This window comes from Calliphora vicina, chromosome 2 (assembly GCF_958450345.1).
Source record: "Calliphora vicina chromosome 2, idCalVici1.1, whole genome shotgun sequence".
Taxonomy (NCBI): domain Eukaryota; kingdom Metazoa; phylum Arthropoda; class Insecta; order Diptera; family Calliphoridae; genus Calliphora; species Calliphora vicina.
Window position 1 is genome coordinate 84871623 of NC_088781.1, and position 23407 is coordinate 84895029.

At 31.2% G+C, this 23407-nt stretch overlaps 1 protein-coding gene across 1 annotated transcript in view; it reads left to right on the forward strand.

The window, feature by feature from the left end:
• LOC135950621 (calcineurin-binding protein cabin-1-like) overlaps positions 1 to 23407 on the forward strand; it is a 355739-nt gene that overhangs the window by 253424 nt on the left and 78908 nt on the right. Inside the window, exons 11-12 of the mRNA XM_065500153.1 lie at positions 15608 to 15764; positions 15826 to 16066. Of these exons, the coding sequence (XP_065356225.1) occupies positions 15608 to 15764; positions 15826 to 16066 (398 nt within the window). The remainder of the gene's footprint in view (positions 1 to 15607; positions 15765 to 15825; positions 16067 to 23407) is intronic.

Here is a 23407-nt window from a genome sequence, read left to right on the forward strand (position 1 = left end):
TAAAATGTACACATACGTTCAAAACAAAAAGCTTTTTTTGAAATAATAAAACAATATTTTAAATTATCTTTTAAATTTGTTTTATGGTACGAAATTCAACTTTTGCCTTTATTTGAAAAAAGCTTCAAAACTTAAATGAAAATATTTTTCAATGAATGTAAATATAAAAATTAAATTTAAAAAAATTAAAGAAATAAAATGTACACATACGTTCAAAACAAAAAGCTTTTTTTGAAATAATAAAACAACATTTTAAATTATCTTTTAAATTTGTTTGTTTGAAATTCAAAATAATAAATAGTCAACTTTATGGACTTAAAATCGACTTTAAGGCTTTTGTAGTCAGGCTGATTAATTTGAGTTCCTTATGGTTTGATAATTGTATTTTAAGTTTAAGGTTCTAATTAAAATTATTCGAATAAATTCAAGAAATAAAACGCAAAAGAAATATATGTATTTGAAATCCTTGTTTGATTTTGAATTAAACATTATTAATCTATTTCTATTATTCTGAATTTCATTGATTGATAATTTTATATACTTTATAGGGGATTTCACTGATTGTTAAAATTATATTTTAGTGGAGTTATAATAAGTTGTTTAGGGTTTAAAACTTATTTTCAATAACCAGAATTTTTTGTTTCTTAAATTTTGGATGAAATTTGGATTAAAATATTTATTTTCGTTTTTAGGGTAGGGTCACACATGACAAATATTTACTCAAAAAGCGTAACCACGTTTATAAACACAAATTTGTTTTACGTGTTTACTCTTATATATAATAAAACTACATTTTTTGTTTTCAATCATCCTAAGTAAATTAAGTTTTTGACATAAATAAAAGAATTAAAATATATTTTATTTAGTGGTTACGTCTTTTTTGTCAAATATTTGTCATGTGTGACCCTACCTTTACACTACTTGACTCTGGTTGCATTGTTTCAGTTTCAATATGTTTCTTATATATTTTCCATGTTTGTGTTTCATTTGTTTGATGAGAAGATGATATTTGGCTTCCTATTAAATATTTGGCTAATTCTTGTTTAATGTATTATCATTTATTAATATCTTTTAGTGTGTGTGAACCATATATTGGTAGTAGTTTTCGATATAGATAATCAGAATATTTAATTTTAAATTCATCGTAAGTTGATGGATTAAAAACTGTTAATTTGGATAAATTATTTAATATTTTCTAAAATTTTTCCAATAATTCCATTTAAAATAAAATGTATGAAATAATAATTGGTAGAAATCCTTCTTTTTGAATTATATGTTTCCTCTTTTGTTTCATTGAGGTTTCTGGTGAAAATGGTTTCACAAAAAATGCGTAAATTTATTCAAATTTCTATTTAATATTTCAGAATTCCAAAATCTTAATTTAGGTTAAAGAATAGCTTTTTTTATCAGTTGAGGGAAGAAAACTGTTTCTCTATTCACATATTTAATTTGAAAAAACACTCAAGGAGGTGTTTTACATTAATACATTAAAACAACTCACACTCAAAGAGAGGAAAACAAACTAAACAACACAATTTGCAAAAAAAAATATGGAACTCTTGAAAAAAATCATCTTACAAATTTAAAAGTCACACGAAAATTAATCTTCCCTATAAACCCTCCTATTAAAACTGCATTAAAAGCCTCTACACAATAGTACAACAAAACGAATGAAATAAAAAAACAAAATCAATTCCACACGATACAACACACAAAGCTTTTTTCTACATTACTCAAATTACCTGAAGCAAGAAAACAAAAATTAACAAATTGTCGCTGCCTTTTTCTCTGCCGAAAATTCCTCGTCATCAAATTTTCGCTGCCTTTTTCTCTGCCAATAATTCCTCGTCATCAAATTGTCGCTGCCTTAATTTCAGAAAATGCTCTGCAATATTCCTCATAAAAATTTTCAATATTCCCCTTCTCTGCCAGTTTAGAAAAAAATTCCTCTAAATCAAGCCAGAAAATCACAAAGACTTAGTGAATCCCTCCGTACATCGGATTCACTAAGTCTTTCATCTACTCTACGAGATTAGAGTAGATGAAAAAACGAAATGCAGCTCAACGATTAAGCGAACCAGACGTGCTGAGAAGTAAGAGATTACAGGAGACGAGAAAAAGAAAGGCAGCTCAAAGATTAGGCGAACCAGACGTGCGAAGAAGTAAAAGGTTGGAGGACAACAGAAAAAGATAGGCAATACACCAACTAAACGAAACAGATGAGCAAAAGAGAAAAAAATTGAAAGATGAGACAAATCGAAAAGCAGCCCGAAGACAAGATGAGCCAGTTAATGAGAAAAGAAAAAGATTGGAAGAAAACAGAAAAAGAATAGCAAATAAACGAATGCAAGAGGCAGAGGTGCCAGAATGAAGTGTGGACGAAAGTAAAATCGGATTGACTATCCAAAGATCAGTTTAAAATATGTTAACTCTGCAGAGTTGTATGAATGGCAGACAACCAGAAAATTTAACCAAAAAAGAAGATTCAATTACAGAACATAACTGTAGAGGTATGACTTATGAATATTCCTTTTGTGCGGCTAAACATTTCTATAGGGAAATGGCACAAGATGGGAATTTTTCAAACTGTTGTCAGAAAGGAAAAGTGGACCTTACCGGTTTATCATCTCACCCTTATCCTGCCATTCTGAAAAATTTAGTAACCACATTTTATGAAACATATTCGATCCTTCAACAGCGCACTTTCGTTTGCGTCATTGGGAGCCCAAATCAAAGAACCACCAGGATACGGTCCCTATTCTTTCTGCATTCAAGGTCAGATCTACCACAGTGTATAGTATCAGATTTTGCCATTTTATGGGAACTAAAATCTGTATTTTGAAAACTATTAAAGGTACAGCTACGAATTTTTTGAAAAATTGGGCGAAATCGGACAACTGGAACGACCACCGTTAGTTCCAGTAGATTGCTCAAAAAATATAAGATTGCGAATTTTTACAGTCCCCCTAGAGGGGGGACGTTGTGTAAAATATTAGGATGATAGGATAACGTTAACTGGTGCAGCAACGACGCTGAAGTTTTGAGGTGCATTTACAAGGTGAAAAAATTTAATTTTTTCAGTTTTTGTAAAAATTTAGCCATTAAGTAATTACTTTTGCAATTTAATTTAAAGGAATCGAAATGTGTACGTAATTGTAGTTCTAATGAGATATAAAAGACAAAAATTGGTTGAAAAGTGTTAAAGTTATCCCCAGACAATTAACTTGCCTCAAGCCACTAGAACAAGAAATGTAGAAAGAAAATTAACATATTTTGAGAAATATTAAAATAATAGCTCATTTTTACTTAAAATATATCCATATTTACTTGCATATGAGTTTTTGTCTTCGTAGGATACCGTTAACCAGGTATGATCAACTGCTAATTTCAGAATTTTTTGGTCATCACATTGGGATTTATTAAGAATATAATAGGGAATAAAAATATGAAAAAAGTATGAAAATATCTCCTATAGTTTTTTCGTACCTGCGATTTAAATTTTGCGATTTTCGAGAAAAACTAATTATTTGGCCATATTCTTGCAAATGATACCAATTTCCTTACTGTTATGAATTTTAAGTAAAACCTATTCAGAATATTATAGTGCATATAATTTTTAATATAGTCTGAAAGTTTTACTAAAATCGGTAAACGTTAACCCTTAAACATAACATTGAAAAACAACTTTAACCCTGAAAACTATCTTGCTGAACTTTTGAAAAAATTTGTATGCAGTATGCAAAAGGTTGCAAAAAATATTTTGTAGGTTATATATCAATTTATCATGTGATGACAACAGAACCCTGGAAACAAATGGTATTCTATATTTTTGAGTCCATGAAAGATTTCTTACTTTTCAGATATACTTACAATAAAACGATTTATCTAAAACGCCACGGAAAATTGCTATAAAGCATGTGAGATCACTTGATAATTCGAGATACAATGCACCGAGATTAAATGAAGTAGCTGTTATATTTCAAAGCACGGACGGAGAACCTCCATTTGAGGCCAGATCCATTACATCGTACAAATACTAAACGCATCAGCATTCTTTATCCGAGTCTTGAACCTATGACATATCCCCTTTTATTTCCGTTTGGTGAGTGGGTGACATCCTGACATACTTCTGAAAAAATCTGTTTAAAAAAGTCATCGGATTGCTGTTCGGGAAGATTTTAATCAATTTTTAAGTGCAGCAAAACTTAAGCAACAGTACTTTGTAGATTCTTACGTAAAAATGGAGTCTAACCGTCTGCATTGGATTAAAGATCATCAGAAAGAGCTTCGTGCTGAGAGCTACCAATGACTTTTTACATTCCAAAGCTGCGGAGGAAGGTCTGACTGCCGGAAAACCCATTATCTTGCCGTCATCTTTCATAGGAAACCCAAGAAATATGCAACAGAATTACCAAGACGCAATGACTATTGTTCGCAAATATGGAAAACCAGATATCTTTTTGATAATGAAATGTAATCCAAAGTGTACTGAATTAACAGAAAACATGGAGCCATACTAAACAGATCGGCCAGATTCAGTTGCACGTGTTTTTCACCTGAAACTCTTAGAGCTGATTATGAACCTCTGCAAAAAGCACATAATTGGACAAGTTATAGCGAAAATTCATGTAATTGAATCGACGTAGAAACATTGGCATAGTTTACAAGACAGCAACAGGGTTCGAAGTGACTAACCAGTGGATTGTGCCATTCAACCTGTATCTTAGTTTAACTGTCACATCAATATTGAAGTATGCGCCTCGGTTAAAAGCGTTAAGTATCTCTTTAAGTACGTATATAAGGGTCACGACTGCGCTGATGTAGAAATTATAGAGCAAGGAACTGTAATGCACGACGAAATCAGGACATTCGTGGACACAAGATATGTGACCGCACCAGAAGCTCCTTGGCGAATTTTGGCGAAACCAATGCACGATTAGTCACGCGCTATCATCCGACTTACATACAGTAAACCTATCGGACCATGAAATTGTATTCTTTAGACAAGATCCCATTCACGGAGCGGTCAGCAGTATGAATCCATGCTCATCTCAATCTCAATCAAAACAATATTAATGCCCAAAAATATTATTACTCTGAAATACCAGAATATTTCGTTTTTAATAAGAAGGCTGGTTGGCAAGTGTGAAAAAGATGCGGAAATAGGATGTTTAGGCGGATGTATACTGTAAGTGTATCTCAAGGTGAAATATACTACCATAGACTTCTGTCTATAACACACTCTAGCTTTAAGGAAGCGGCTAAGGCTTTCGGTCTCCTACACGACGATACAGTATGGGAGTCAACACTCGTAGAGCTGTAGCGATGAGCATGCCTCATATGTGTTTTTACGGCAGTCCCGTAGATACGCGAAAGCTTTTGGATAAATTTCTCAGGTATTTTGTAGAAGGCTTGGTACGCCAACACAAATGCAATGTACCAGATTGTGACACTTGTGAAAATTTTGCGCTACATCAGTTACAAAATATACTCATTTTGCACGGGAAGACATGTGCTGACCTCCTCAAAATCTACCTATGGATATACATGATGTTTTTAATATTTTTTTTTCATCATTTATTTATTGTATCTTCACTATTTAATGAACTAACAATAAGTGGATCAAATCTTATATCTAATAATTATTATTTAATTAGTCCAGCCAGTGCCGGACGAAAAATTTTTGTATTCATGGTTGTTTTGGTTAAATTGGCATTCTTCCTTCTAGATTAGGTCTGCTGTGTCCATCCTTCTTAATCGAGTGTGGCCACGGTTATCTAATATGTTGCGGGCCAGCGGGTTTGGGTGAACTTCAAGTTTTTTTAAATATTTTTGTACATTTTTCGAGATTTCAGTTTTTACAATGGGCACGTTTAGATCTTTGTGTATATTTGCGTTTTTGATATACCAGGTGGCGACTGTAATCATTCTTAGAAACTTGTTTTGGATCTTTTCTACATTTGACGCTGAGGCCGTGCCCCATAACTGTATGCCATAACACCATATCGGTTTTATGATCATGTTATAAAGTAGAAGTTTACAATCTAAACTAAGCGTAGAGTTTCTGCCAATAAGCCAATTAATTTGAATTGATTTCAATTTCATTTGAGTCAACTTTGCATCTATATGACTTTTTCAAGTAAGGCGACGATCGAGATGTATTCCGAGGTATTTCACTTCCGATTGTTGAATTATTGTTTGGTTATTGATATGAATAGGGGGGCATGATTCTCTACGCAATGTAAATGTTATGTGTGTACATTTTTGCTCGTTGACTTTAATTTTCCATCGTTTTAACCATTTTTCTAATTCAAATATGTGGTTTTGTAAGTAACGAGACGCTTGTTGAGGGTTTTCATGAATGCTTAGAATAGCATATCATCAGCAAATATTGATGTATGAATGCGATTGTTAGTTGGCATATCAGACGAATATATCAAATATAAAAAAGGTCCCAGGATACTGCCTTGGGGGACTCCAGCTTCAATGGGTTGTGCAGTACTTAAAAAGTTTCCCTCTTTAACCTTAAAAGTTCGACCAGTTAAATAGCTTTCCAACAGCTTATGTGTGTTTGCGGGTAAATTTTGACTCAGTTTGTATGTTAATCCAGCATGTCATACCTTATCAAACGCTTGAGAGATGTCGATGAAGAGTGCGGAACAGTATTTCTTTTCTTCAAACGCTTTTTTCACCATATTTACAAGTCTATGGGTTTGTTCGATAGTACTGTGTTTTCTTCTAAATCCAAATTGATGATTCGGAATATAATTGTTTTCAGTTAACATTCATAAGTATCTTCTCAAATAGCTTTGATATATTAGACAATAGGCTGATGGGTCTGTACGATTCTACTTTTGTGTGATCTTTTCCCGGCTTGGGTATCATGGTAACCAGTGAAACCTTCCATTCTGGAGGATAATATTCAAGTCGTAATATAGCATTAAAAATAAAAATAATTATTTTTATTGCTATCCGGGGTAGCTCCATAAGCATCTTGTTGCTGATCTTGTCCATACCAGGCGCTTTCTTGGGATTTAAATCAACAATAGCATTTTCGATCTCTCGAATCTCAAAACGTAGGGGTACGGCTGCTCCAAAATGGGGTGCAACAGGTGGCAACTCAATTGCTTCGTTTGATGTGTTCGGTGTAAATACTTTTTTTAAATGATTAACAAACAGTTTCCTTTTTTCAGTATCATTTCTTACCCAACCACCACTTGAATTTCGCCATAATGAGTAATCCGATTGCGGGGTTGCGTCCAGGCTTTCTAAATATTTATTCAATGATTCCATGTTTCGAAATTCCAAGAGCTTTTTAAGTCTTTTTATACAATCTTTAAGCTTCGATTTTAGTTGGGGGGATCTGTGCAATTGCCACTCTCTGCGAAATCTTCTTTTTTCATTTAAGAGCCGTTCGACATCTGCAGAATTAATTCTATTATATCTGATTTGTCGGGGGTTTGGTAGCATGTTGAGCAGCCAGTTTGAGATTTTTATCGAAATTGATAAGAGAGTGATCGATGTTTTCTGGTGTTCTTAGCGGTATGTTTTCCGAGCAATGTGTACTGAGGTATTTTTTATATTTGAGCCAATTTATTCTTATGCCTGCCATCGCTAAATTACCAGTCGGGGATACAATTTCTAGGGGGCTCAATAAAGTAACAATAGTGGGTGAGTGATCTGATGATAGTTCCAGCGAGGATTCAATTTGAATCATTTCTCTAGGGATATTTTTCATCACGCTAAAATCTATAACATCCGGTATTTTTCGTGGGTCAGTAGGCCAGTAAGTAAGTTGGCCGCTCGAAAGCACATTCAAATCCATTTTAGAAATTGTATCGAACAAAACACGACCTTTAGGGGTAATCAGTCGTGATCCCCAGAATGTGTGTTTAGCATTATAATCGCCAGCAGCCAGAAAATCTATTATATTGACTTTCTGTAAATGAAAATCTAGGGGGTGAGTATATCGATGAAATCACTAAGTTTCGATGAAAGTCTTCAAGACAGATTGTAGTAGCTTGAAGATAATCTTCGCAAAAATCACACATTAAGTAGTGTTTGATTCGAGTTTTTATTAAAATTGCCGAGCCTCCGCATGCTCTACCTCTGGAATCTTTGGTGTCATATATTACATATCCATTTATTCGAAATGAACTTCTGGACGTCAAATGATTTTCAGAAACCAGCATTACATCAATTTGTTGGTTTCTTAAAAAATATTCGAGTTCGTTTTTGTGTTGGCGTATGCCGTTTGCATTCCAAAAACATATTCTTAGGCAGTTCATGGTCTGTTAAGCACAGCCTGCAATAACATTGATTGCATCTAAAGCATTTCTTGCATCATGTTACTCATTGAGTTTGTAAAGTTATTTACCGATTGCACAAGAGTTTCTATTGTAGATTCTAGTCGGGTAAAATTTAAAATTGGCGTGTGCTCTCTTACCTCTGGGTTCACATTTTCGGTTTGGAGTTGACGGAGTTGCGTCTGAGTTTGGTTGTTTCTAAGTACACTTGCATATGTTACTTTGTTATCATATGTCAGTTGCAACGGGGGGTAGTTCAAATTGATGTTATTTAATGGCTGAGCGGGAAAAATCTTTGGTTTCTGGCTTTGTGATTTTTTAACAATTGAGTAGACAGGACAACCCCTGTAGTTTGCTGTGTGGTTACCTCCGCAATTGCTGCATTTTTTTATTTTAGGATCATCTTTAGATTTGTTACATTGGGATGTGTTATGCAACTCCCCGCAAATGACACATACTGGTGGCAATTTGCAATATGCCTTGTTGTGTCCATATTCTTGGCAATTCATACATTGGACGGGACCAAATCGTTTATGTGGTTCTTCTACCGTAATTTTACGATGCAATAAGTACTTCAAGTTATATATGGGATGTGTTTCATTTTTCTTCAGGTTTATGTCACCGGGTTCAAGTTCAACACGGAAGAGAGGTTGGGGTTTTTTTTCGCGATTTCTAATGTTTATCACATTTTTTGTCTGAAAACCTTTATCTTCTAAGCTTTGCTTTATTTCGAGTGGTTCGACATTACAGTCAATACCCTTTATTACAACCTGTAGACCCTTGCTTCCTTTCAGCTGATAAGTGTAAAAACTTTTCTTTTGAGTTTCAAAATCTGTTACAACCTTTCTATAATCGTTTTTACTATTGACCTGTATTTTAGTTTCATGAATCGTGCCTTTCTTGATTGGGATAAAGTAAAAAGAGTTCTCTCCTATTAATGAGATCAGGCTCTGAACCAGTGAATTTGAAATATTTTCTCTCAAGTAAATAGGGGGTGATTTTGTAGAGTAAATTTTATTTACAGGTTCATCTGTTTCACATACCACAATAAAAAACCGATTTTCATTGTTTAGTCTAGTAGGTTCACTATCCTTATATAATTTAGCCAAGGGTGCCGCTTTCGAAGACTTGGGACTTAGTGCCCGGTTTAATACTGTAACATATCGGTCCATTCCAACCTGTATTTGGGATTTATTATCTTTATTTAATGGTTTACTAATCTAGGGTAAAGCGCCGCTTAATGGGTTAATTTTAATTGTAGTCGGTGTGGTGGATTTCGTTTCTGAAGCTGATATTGCTAGCATACTTTCAGGCGTAAATAAAATATTTGTATTTTTTGGTAACTCCAGATTAACAGCTGTTGGGTTTTCTTTTGTTTGACAATCATTAGTTGTTGACAATGCGGGGTACAAGAACGAGCACGGTTAACAGGCTTGGCGGTTAAAAACAAGCTGTCATCTATTCTTCTGTTTGTTTTGTTTATATTTTTTCATCTGCATTAACTGTTACGTATGCATTTCTGCCGTTTACACTCAACCTTCGCTCACTTTTTTCGTTTAAGAGACTCATTTAAGAGTAGTTGTAAATAATTTAGTTAACACTCTTGATCTTTATTTAATGTTAATGTACAAAAAAGGTTCAAAAAAGAAATAAAGAATTGATTTTTTTTATTTAATATTATTAAAATATAAGCGTCCTTTCGCGTTAATAAAAAACAGGTGTAATTTATATTTATTTCCCGATAAAAACATTAGGATAACGAATTAACTCGGAGTAAAAATAAAACACGTCCAATCTCTATCACAGTCGACAGATAGAGACGCGTCCTTTCGCGTTAATAAAAAACAGGTGTAATTTATATTTATTTCCCGATAAAAACATTAGGATAACGAATTAACTCGGAGTAAAAATAAAACACGTCCAATCTCTATCACAGTCGACATGACATGTTTTTAATATAACGCAAGAGAAAGCAGAACAGTGCAAGCTTGAATCGTCTTTGAATATTGAAAAGAAAAGAGAATTTCAAACAGTAATGGATGCAATATATGTTCAACAGAATTGTTCAAAACTTTTTTCTCGATGGACCTGGTGGAAGTGGAAATACCTACCTATACAAAACCTTCCTAAGCGTGATCAGGAGAAAGGGTGATGTAGTATTGCCTGTAGCATCGACAGTAATAGCGGCAAATCTTTAAACTTCCATTGCCGTTAACGGATACATCAACCTCAAGTATGACAGCAAATACAAATGATGCCCAACAAATTAAAAAGGCCAAACATATAATATGGGACGAGGCAACAATGGCACCCAGTCACGCACTTAATGCTGTTGATAAATTACACTAGTTTACAAGGTTTTTGCTCATGAATTTAAACATATGGGGATTTGTATATTTAGGTCTTCTAACTTCGGAAAAAATATTAAAAAAAATCCTGGACGTCAAACTTTTGAGATATTTATTAAAAACGAAACATATAAAAATGTACATTAAATTAGGATAAAAAAAATTAAAAGTCAAGTGTTTAGTCCTCTTTTTATAATTATTTTCATTTGTCTCCCTCGCGACACTCCAACAGTAGTCTCCTTGCATATTCAGATCCCAAAAACCTTGATAATTCCTCTCGAAAAACTTCAAATCCTGATGGAAATGCTCTCCATGTTCGTCACTCATGTGTCCGAGGTTTTCCGGGAAAAAAATCCACATGAGAATGTAAAAAGTGAATTTTGAGGGAAATACTTACACCCATCAGTTCAAAATTATGTAATAAATTCGCAACAATTTCTCTGTAATTTTGACATTTCTTATTCCTCAAAAATTCTTGAACAACAATTTTAAAAGAAGTCCATGCTGTATTTTCAACATCGGTTAATAGACACTCAAATTTGGTATCAACCTAAATTTTTCTTATTTGAGGACCCACAAATATCCCTTCTTTTAGTTTAGCCTCAGAAAGACTCGGGAACACGCTGCATAAATATTGAAGTGCTGGTTGTGCCTTATCTAAAGCTTTTACGAAATTTTTTAATGTAAATAAGCATTTTGCAGTGTTTGTGTTATAGGAAAACCTCGATTTGACTGAATAATTTTTCCGCAAATAAAACAAAAATAGTCTGGGTTTATTTTACACATTCTAGAAGACATTTTAAAATCGTTTTTACTTTAGAGTTTTGTATTTAATAGCGATTTATTAACGTTCATCTACAGGAAAGATGTGCTTTTAAACAGTATTTATTTTTTTCCCGTTATTTTTTTTGGAATTTGTCAAAAAAATACAACTCTGAAAGTATCTATTAGCTTCGCCAGAGTGTTGAGTACCCAAAAACGATGTAAATACTTAATTACTACAATTCGGTACACTACAGTATGCATTAGTAGTACTCATGGCAGGTGAAAAATAAAAAACCATATATCTTAAAATTTTGACGTATAGGTGGGAAACAAAAAATGGTCAATTAACTAGCGTCCCTAACCCTTCTCAAAAATATAAGTTTCATTCCATGAGCAAACAAAAATATTTGATTTGTAAACTAGTGTTATTAAAAACATAACTGAAAAATCAACATCCTTTTGGAGGCAAGGTCTTGCTGCACTAAAAACCAACATCCGAGCAGTGGACACGACATACAGAGATTGGCTTTTCAAAATAGGCTATGGAGAGCTAACATCGGAGTTTGGAGAAGATATTATTGAAAATTATTGATCTTATTTTTGAATAGTCTTTCACCATCTGGTATGCCGCCTCATAATTAAACCTCAAGGTCGGTGCTATTGTAATGCTTCTGAGGAATTTAAATACGAGGAGAGGACTCTGTAATGGCACAAGATTGCAGGTGACCAAACTTTCGAAAAACCTCATATGTGCAAATATCCTGACAGGCACTGCCGAAGGAAGTCCCGCATTTATTCCGAGGATTGACCTTGCTCCAACTAATCCAGACCTCCCATTCGTTTTGCGCAGAACACATTTTCCATAACAATAAACAAAGCACGTTGGAAAAGGTGGGTATCTATCTGCCTAAATCAGTTTTTAGCCATGGCCAAATGTATGTTGCATTTTCTAGAGCAAGATCCCTATATGATGTTAGTGTGAAAGTGATTCATGAAGATGGGAAGCATGGTATTCTTCATAAATGCAGTTTCACAGTATTATCAATGAATATTGTCTATAAAGAAATTTTTTGATTATTTTTTGTTAACTTATGAAATTTATTCATATTTGGTTTAAACCGAAGTAACAAGGAAATTTTAGTTATTGCTTTTAGTTATGTATGATTCTGTCAATTGGGCTTATTTGTTTGCAAATTAAATTGTGTATTTCATTCTATAAAGAAATGAATTAATTAATGAAATAAAATAAAAAACATTAAAATATTCATTACAATCTTTTATTTATTAAAACTTGTTTGGTTTTTTCGACTTAGATGATTTGCCTGGCATGGGCAGGCTTTTCAACTAGTAGAAATTCATTTTGGAATGGTAAGGGCATTCCGTTTGTAATTTATAAATTTTTCTTTTGTGACTCCATAAAGTATATATATTCTGGATTGTTATAGATAGAGGAGTCAATACAGCCAGATCCGAATGTCTGTCCGTTAAAATCATCTCCAAATAACTTAAAAACATGATTTATACATCAATATATGCGCTATAGTTCTGGTTTGGTTGCTATTTAAATTCGCAGAAAACCACATAATTTGTAAATATTGCAATTGACCTTCATAACAACTAATTTTTCAAATAAAAAATCAGTCAATGATTGCCACCTTGCACTGTTGACGATCCCGGCAAAAGAAAATAGTCGTTCAACTGGAGCTGAAGATGTTAAGGGCGTGTTAAAATAATAAATGCATCCCTTAGCAAGTCATATTTTTGCCAAATCTCATCAGTACTTGCATTATTATTTAAATAATTAAAGAACCCTCAAATTCAGAAGTTATTCTAAAATAACCGTTTTCAGTGATGTTCGTCAACTTATCGGCCTGTAACTCAGTCAGTTTTTTTCCGACTTCAAATTTGTTTACGGGTTTGGAAAGAAACCTGAGTGATCAGGTCTCTTTAATGATACATTTGTATGTTATCAGTATTGTTTTTATTTAGGTTGTAAAAGTAATTAAACTTTTCATTAACACCATTTTTAGTATTTCTCCCCAGCGCATATGAATAATAAACAAATATTCGACTATAAGGTAAAGATTTTTGTTGGAAAAAATGTTTGTGTGAAAAAAAAATTTATTTGAAAAAATCTTGTGTATCAAAATATTGCGATACACAAGATTTTCTTGTCTGTCCGTGTTTTAAAAACGCTCACGTGTTTTACTATTGTTTTAAGCAGTTTGGTGTTGAAAATCAGCTAATTTTATGAACCAAAATGTGATACAACTTAAAAAACAAATTATAATTTTCACATATTTTTCGTTATTTGTGTAAATATATTGCAGATAATACCAATAAATTTTACACTCGTCCATTATGATAAATGGACTAACTCTGCTGAAAATTATAAGAATCGCTATATTTTTTCTCATAACCCCTATACTAATTTCTTCCCGAAATATGGTTCTATGGTCTTTAAATGCCTACAGAATTGCAGTATCCACACAAAATTCAGGAAAAATAAGTTTCGTGCTAAAAGAAATCACAACACTAAATTTTTCTGAATCGGCCCATATTTGACCATACCCCCATATAAAATTTATTTCTGAAAATCACCTAAACATGCATATTTTTTTAAAAAATATAGCTAAAAAATTTCAATATATGTATATAAAATCGCTGTACCAAATTTTTGATGATCGGCCCATAATTGGTCCATATAAGAACCACATTAACCTACACAAATATCCAAAAAATTATGTACTGAACCAACATTTTACACCGATCTGTAATTTGTATTCAAGCTTTTTAAATATAGTTCCATAATTCCATAACTCCCATATATAGTCCACTCTTGATAATTGCGTTGTTTAAATAAAATTCTACAAAATTAGCCCTCAAATACTTAGAAATCACGTTCACTTGCGATAATTCGATTAAAATAAATAGACATCACGTCAAAATATTTTATGACAATCGAATCACAATAGGTCATAGCTCCCATATAAGTCCCACAATCCAGAAATAAATTAACGCATATAAACATTAATATTGATAAAAAATTCCACAGAAATTAGTTTCAAGTAGACAGAAATATACTGCTTGATTTTGTGACTATGGGTTCATAATTATATATAAGGCTTATATCAGGAAAATTCATTAGTCGCGAATATATATTTAAATTTTATGATATAAGTCATTTCCATATGGAAAATTTCCAAAAGTAAAAACAATCAAAAGTAATTTTTGAAAATAGTCGGATTATTTTTTGATTACTTTTGTAATCGTAATTTAATCATTACTTCACCTTTCGAAAAAAGTAATCTAATTACTAATTATTATAATTAGTAATCATTATTTAACAGCTATGATTTTAAATATTAAATCGTGAAGGTCAAAGGTAAAATTTTTCAATATTTGGAATTTCTAATGGAAAGATAGCGAAATGTTATATATTTTTGGGCCGATTTTGACGATACTTAAGAAAAATATAACATGAAGTCTAGTATTTACAATAACAGTACACAAATGGAAATTAACCCTTAATAGCACTTGGTATGGAAAAACTATAGTAGGTATTGAATTACTTTTCCACATTTTTATTCCCTATTATGTTGTAAATAAATCCCCATATGATGATCAAAAAATTCTGAAATTTGTTTAACAAAATTTTTAAAAATTTGAAATTAGAGTTTTGAAACTGCCGTTAAAAATATATATTTTTTTTTTGGTTATACCTGCGAATAGGTTAACTGTATCCTATGAAGATAAATACTCATATACAAGTAAATATGGATATATTTTAAGTAAGAATAAACTTTTGTTTTAATATTTCTCAAGAGATGTTAATTTTGTTCTACATTTCTTGTTCTAGTGGCCTGAGACACGTTAATGGTCTGGCGATTTTTTAATAACTTTAACATTTTCTAACCAGTTTGTGTTTTATATCTCATTAGAACGACAATTGCGTTTCAACATTTCAAAAAATGTAATTCTAAGGGACACTCTACTGATCATGGCTCCCATATAAGACCCACTTCCGAAAATCGGTCAAGAATATAAATTATTGACATTTTAAAAGAAAATTGTTTTTGCACATTTTCTTAGTGTAGGGTCTGACCGACCATACTTTCTTACTTGTTTTTGTTGTGAAGGTCTTGCACATAAACGATATGTATTTTAATTATTAAATTATATTGACAGTTGTTGCTTTAACCAAGGAAAACTTGTCCAGAATGGTTCAAGATATTATACGTATTTTGGTCTACCAATTTGATGGGACATTCGAAAAAACTAGTAATCATGGCCACGAATTAAACTTTAAGCGAACATGGGTTATTCTGCACCAGCTTGTTCTAAGGTAATATTTTAACATTTTATTTAACATTTAATTTACATATGTCTATTTTTATCATTAATAGAGAAGAAAATGATAGTCCTAATATGATTAATAGCAAAAATGATGATACACAAGACGTAAATGAGATGATTCCAAAATCATTTTTGATTTTATTTACCGCTCATGATTATCTGGGTAAGCGCCAATGGTGCACTGATGACAATGGAGAATTCCTGCAGTACATATTAGATGCAGTTGTGCTTAATTTAAAGGCTCCAATCTATGATGTTTGCCGTGATGTTATATACGAGTATCTTGAACAGGTACAATATCTTTATTAAATTATATTTGTTAACAATAACTCCGAAGAATTGATTCGTAGTTATTTGACTTGAGCAGTTTTCTGTCAAGACTTCGGTTCATGAGAAGCTTTACTTAGTCGAAGGTTATGGGATAGTGGATTTAGATGTGACTCAAGTTTGTTCAAATAATTTCTTATACATTTGGTAACAAATGACTGACCATAAATAGCCCGTAAGATTGTAATCTTACAAACTATAATTTTCAACATCTTTTGAGTTCTATGTTATTATCAAAGGCATATTAAGAACTTTTTATATGGGGGATTTCATATCAAGTGAACCAACTTTAGATGGGATGAAATTTTCACCATTGATAAATCTCTTTGCAAGTGTGTGGACTAAATCAAGAAAATTAATGTTTTTCACATGGACAGCTTTCAGTTGCATGTTCGCGAGTAGAAAACCCCACAAACTTAAAGTACTATTCACCAGACGGAAAAACCAAAAATATTGTATATCCTGAAGCATTAGAACAATAAATAACACTCTGCTACAAAATGACACATTTTGTCAGAACTTAGGTGAGGACATACTAAAACCGTTTTCAAAGATTTTGAAACATCCTCAAAATTTTGAGTTATTTAGAAAAAAATATTTTAGGGTAGGTCGTAGTACTTTAGTACCTCTAACTCATACATTTTTAGATTGATTTAAAACTTTTAAACAATTATGGATCGGAAAAGAATTAAGTTTAAATCTTGTGTCTGCATAAATTGTATATTCCAAGAAATTGTTTAAGTTATTATAAAAAGTTTAAATTTTTTTTATATTTTTTTTCGTAATTTTTTTATTTTTTTTTGCACAGTGTATTAAAGACAATTTATATAGACAAAAACGAGATATTACTTATTAAAATCGGTTTATATTTGCAAAAGTTATTAAACTTTTTCGAAAAAAGTTCCAAAAAAATTTACCTTGTAAATTAAAAATTTTACAAATATTTTTTTTCGTATAGTGTTTTGTTTTTTTTTTATTCATGTGAACTGGGGGAGAAAATACTCAAAAAGGTATTTTAATAAAAAGTTGAATAACTTTTAGAGTTTTCATCTGATTTGAAAAATTAAAACCATGTTTTATTAAGAACTAAATTTTCTTATACATTGATATAAATTTTTATAATCTTTCATGTCAAAATAAGCAATGAAAAGCGACTAAAATCAGAAAAGTTGATAAATTTAGTTTTTGTTAGATATTCTTAACTAAAACAATACTTATAACAAGGGGCGGATTTTCATGCATTTATCATTGGAAAATATGCGCCTAAAATATGCTTCAATAAAATCAAAATATAACCTAAAAATTTTAAAAATATGCACTTATGCAGTTAGGATTCTTGAAATTATACTAAAAATTAATTAATAAATTGGGCGTAGCCAAGGAGTATTCAAGTTTAAGTTATTAAAATGGGACCTACAAATGCTCCAGGTGCGGCGCTATGGGGGCTCAAAGTAGGGTACCTTCGACATGTAAAATTTTTAAACACGTGCCATTTTTTTGTTTCCCATCCGATTTCAAAGAATTTTATATTTTTTGAAAGCGCTCGGCTAGATCATGCTTGCATGTGCTATTTATCTCTTATAATTTCCTAGTTATAGACATTTCAAAATTTTGCAATACCTTGATCCGCTTTTTAAAAATATAGGGCGCACTTTTGGATCGAATGGACTCGAATTTTTTTGTTAGTTAGACAACTAAATTACCAACAACATACAAAATATTTCAGAGCAATATCAATTACGAATATATTGTTTTGTTTAGATAAGTTAATTTTTGGTCTTACAAATAAAATTTCAAGTCAATATCTCAATTAGATTCAAAAATATGTCAATTTAAAACTCCGTCCTTCAAAAATATTGCACTTTTTCATACTAAATTTTTTTTATAAATTTTCTTAATATTTTATTCAACACAAATCATTGGTTCTGACTCAGTCACATTAAGAAAATTTATACAAATTCTTTAGTATGAAAAAGTGCAATATTTTTGAAGGACGGAGTTTTAAAGTGGCATATTTTTGAGTCTAATTGAGATATTGACTTGAAATTTTTTTTGTAAGACCAAAAATTAACTTATCTAAACAAAACAATATAGCTCGGAATAAATGTGGATCAAATTGTTCCTAATATTTGCAATCCTGTTAAAATTTTGATATAAATTTTAGTTTTAGAAACTCAATGAATATGTAATAAAATCTTTATTAGCGAAACTCAATGAAATTTTCAAATTTAAAATCATTAAAATGTTGATCGTGCTGTAAAGTAGCATCCAACCTTAATTTTCAGCTCGTAGTAAATGACTATGACGACCGGTAACTGTATGTGAAATTACAAAATTTTTCGGTAACGAAATCTCTTATAAATCGAAATTACAATGAAAACAAATAAGAATGTTTTTGATACTTAAAAAAACTCTGAACTTTTTTGCAGAAAAATTTTGAAATGATAATTTGATGATATTTATATAACAAATTCGAAAAAAATCTTTTTGTTGAGCTAATATACTGCCCATTGACGACAAAAAATAATATTTTTATTAAAAAATGGGATAATATGCATATAAATATGTTTTTTGAAGTAAAATATAACAAAATATGCATTACACCGTGCGACAGCAATTATTGGACTTGAACGGGACAATATACATATGAAACCTTATGTCATATATAGTAGAACTGCGTTTTTAGTTTTTCATTTTGTGATCTTTTCTCCTTTTTAAAGGACTTCAAAGTTTTAAGGATATAGAAATTTCTTAAAATTTATTTAAATAGTTCTGCTCATTAGTTTTTCTTTACATGGATATCAAATGAAAGGGGACAAGTAGAAAGTGAAAAGTAGATAATTTTTTTTATTTTTACTTTTCAGGACGAAAAGTTGTAAAAAATGTCCTTTGAAAAATGTATCCTTTTATATCCTTGAGAATTTCCAATATATTTTTCTAAAAAAAATATATGTTGAAACCATGCATATACTTTAACACATGCTTAAATTTCGTTCTTATAGCTTTATAAGTTAAGCCTAAACAGAAAAAAACATATTATTAAGTTCATTAAAAAAAAATTACTTTTATCGATACAGCAATTAAGATTACAAAAATATTAGATAGTACTTTTTGGACTTGAACAAGTCCACATACACATGAAACTGGAGATCGTATATGGGGGATTTCATGTCAAGTGAACCAACTTTTGAAATCGATGTCTTCCGATCGGGATGAAATTTGCACCAAGGTTAGCTCTATTGGATAGTAACTCAGACACAATTTTTCAACAACATCGGTCGAGAACTCTCTGAGTTATAGGGGGTAAAATTTTGACAATTTGGTCAAACAGGGGTTTTTTCTTATCCATGTAACTTATTACCTATTGTTCTTAGCAAAATGTGTTCCAAATAGTATAGATAGCTATTTCTTCGATCTTTCGAAAAAAAATATTTAAAAAAAAAAATAAAAAATTTTTAATATTTTTTTTCCGAAATCAAAAACTTTTTTGACTTTTTTGTAAAATACGCTATTTTTTTTTATTTTTTTTTTTTTCTTAAAATAAAGTTTAGATATTTTCCTTGAACACCTACTTGGTCGCTTAGTGGGATGCGAGTGGGATATCTATCAAAATAAATATTTTGTAACTCAAAACATAAAATTTTTGACTTTTTTTGCAAAATCAAAAACTTTGTTGACTTTTTTTTTTCAAAATGGACCCTTTTTTAATCTTTTTTTTTAGGTCAAACAAAAGCTTAGATATTATCCTTGAAGACCATTTTGGTCGCTTAGTGGGATGCGAGTGGGATATCTATCAAAATAAATATTTTTTAACTCAAGACTTACAATTTTTGACTTTTTTTTTTGCAAATACGATTTTTTTTCCAAATGGGCCCTTTTTTTAAATTTTTTTTTGTAGTCAAAAGAAAGCTTAGGTCCATTCCTTTAAGATATTTTTAGTCCCTTAGTGGGATGCGAGTAGGATATCTATCAAAATAAATATTTTGTAACGCAAGACATACAATTTTTTAATTTTTTTTTGCAAAATCAAAATTTTTTTCCAATATGGGCCCTTTTTTAATTTTTTTTTTTTGCTCAAAAGAAAGCCTAGGTCCATTCCTTTAAGATATTTTTAGTCCCTTAGTGGGATGCGAGTGGGATATCTATCAAAATAAATATTTTGTAACGCAAGACATACAATTTTTTAATTTTTTTTTGCAAAATCGAAATTTTTTTCCAATATGGGACTTTTTTTTAAAAATTTTTTTTGCTCAAAAGAAAGCTTAGGTCTTTTCCTTTAAGACCTATTTTGTCACTTAGGAAGATGTGAGTAGGATATCTATTAAAATAAAAATGTTGTAACTCAAGACATTCAATTATTGACTTTTTTTTTGCAAATTCGAATTTTTTTTCAAAATGGGCCCTTTTTTAAAAATTTTTTTTTAGTCAAAAGAAAGCTTAGGTCCATTCCTTTAAGATATTTTAGGTCCCTTAGTGGGATACGAGTGGGATATCTATCAAAATAAATATTTTGTAACTCAAGATATACAATTTTTGATTTTTTGGCAAAATCAAAAACTTTTTTGACTTTTTTTTAAAATGGGCCCTTTTTGTAATTTTTTTTTTTGCTATAAAGAAAGCTTAGGGCTATTCCTTTAAGATGGTTTTGATCGCTTAGTGGGATGCGAGTGGGATATATATCAAAATAAATGTTTTGTAACTCAAGACATACAATTTTTGTGTTAAAACATTTATTTTGATAGATATCCCACTCGCATCCCACTAAGGGACTAAAAATATCTTAAAGGAATGGATCTAGGCTTTCTTTTGAGCAAAAAAAAAAAATTAAAAAAGGGCCCATATTGGAAAAAAATTTTGATTTTGCAAAAAAAAATTAAAAAATTGTATGTCTTGCGTTACAAAATATTTATTTTGATAGATATCCTACTCGCATCCCACTAAGGGACTAAAAATATCTTAAAGGAATGGACCTAAGCTTTCTTTTGACTACAAAAAAAATTTTAAAAAAAGGGCCCATTTGGAGAAAAAAATCGTATTTGCAAAAAAAAAAGTCAAAAATTGTAAGTCTTGAGTTAAAAAATATTTATTTTGATAGATATCCCACTCGCATCCCACTAAGCGACCAAAAGGGTCTTCAAGGATAATATCTAAGCTTTTGTTTGACCTAAAAAAAAAGATTAAAAAAGGGTCCATTTTGAAAAAAAAAAGTCAACAAAGTTTTTGATTTTGCAAAAAAAGTCAAAAATTTTATGTTTTGAGTTACAAAATATTTATTTTGATAGATATCCCACTCGCATCCCACTAAGCGACCAAGTAGGTGTTCAAGGAAAATATCTAAACTTTATTTTAAGAAAAAAAAAAAAATAAAAAAAAATAGCGTATTTTAAAAAAAAGTCAAAAAAGTTTTTGATTTCGGAAAAAAAATATTAAAAATTTTTTATTTTTTTTTTTAAATATTTTTTTTCGAAAGATCGAAGAAATAGCTATCTATACTATTTGGAACACATTTTGCTAAGAACAATAGGTAATAAGTTACATGGATAAGAAAAAACCCCTGTTTGACCAAATTGTCAAAATTTTACCCCGTATAACTCAGAGAGTTCTCGACCGATGTTGTTGAAAAATTGTGTCTGAGTTACTATCCAATAGAGCTAACCTTGGTGCAAATTTCATCCCGATCGGAAGACATCGATTTCAAAAGTTGGTTCACTTGACATGAAATCCCCCATATAGTAAATCTGCGTTCTCAGTTTTTAATTTTCTGATCCTTTCTTCTTTTTAAAGGACTTCAAAGTTTCAAGGATGTACAAATTTATAAAAAATTAAATAAATATTTTTATAAATGTTTGTCAATATGTGTATCAAATAAAAAAAGACAATCATTGGAAATGAAACAAAAGAGTTACTTAAATTTTATTCTTTCATATTTTAGTATAATTCTAGCAAATTCCCAATTAGTACCAGCAGGAACAATTATTATAAAAAAATTAAATTTATATAATAAAAAAAATATTTAAGCTATACTAAATACTAAATAAAGATATAAAAGAAAGAAGAAATATAAAAATATATTATGCAGAAAAATGAATACGTTTACTCTGTCGCTTGTATGGAGTATGTGAATTTCGACATATCGACCAACAGAATTTAGCGAGCATGCGACAAGTGCTCTTTCCTCTAAAGCGATTTTCAATAATTGCTAGGTCCTGGTGGAATCGTTCCCAATGTTCGTCACTAAAATGACTCAAATTATCGGGGGAAAAATCTAGGTGCCTATCTAAGAAGTGTATTTTCAGTGACATATTCACACCCATTTCACCGAAGTTGCGAACGAGATTGCGGACGATTTCTTCGTAGTTTTCAGATTTTCTATTACCTAAGAAATTTTCTATTATGGCATCTAAACTCCTCCAACTATTTTTATCAATAGGTGATAGAAGGTTTGGAAATTCCTTGCAATTTAACAATTTTTTTAGTTGGGATCCATTAAAAACACCTTAAAGTATAAAAGATTACTTAGGGTAATACAATAATATAAGTATTTAGCAATCGAATCTACCGGCGTCAATCTTTGCTTCGCTTAATTTGGGAAAAAAATTTTTCAAGTGCACCATAGCTGCACTGTCAACGTCGAGTGCACGAACAAAATTTCTTATAAGTCCCAATTTAATGTGTAGCGGTGGAATTATTATTTTTGATGACGGCACGAGCGGAATATTTTCAATGCTATCCTGTCCAAGATGATGAACAATACGAGGCTGCCATTTGTGGTCGGTGTAATGAAGATCTTTGCGCCGACCTTCACAAAGACACAAAAAACATTGGTGTTTGGCAAACCCTTTTTTTAAACCCATTAAAATGGCAACTATTTTCAGGTCAGAACAAATCATCCAACAATGTCGGTCATAATTTATTAATTTTAGAATAGCGCTTATATTTTCATAATTTTCTTTAACATCTGTACCATAAATAATTGGCACTGATGGATACACATTACCTACGTGAAGCAACACACCTTTGAGGCTCTTCGTTGATGCATCTATAAAGAGGCGCCATTCATTTGGGTCATAGGAATGGCCAATAGTTTCGAAAAGTTATTCAACATCATCTGCGTAAGTGATGCCAGTTTGGTCATCCACTTTGAAACATGCGTCAAATGATTGCTCGTTTGAACGCTTTCGGACTGATGTTACTCGAAAATCTTCAGAAACCAATTTCCACTGTTGTAATCGGGAACCTAATACTTCAGCACTTCTTTGCGAAATATTTGTGTCACGCACGAGATCATCAAAATCCACTTGGGTT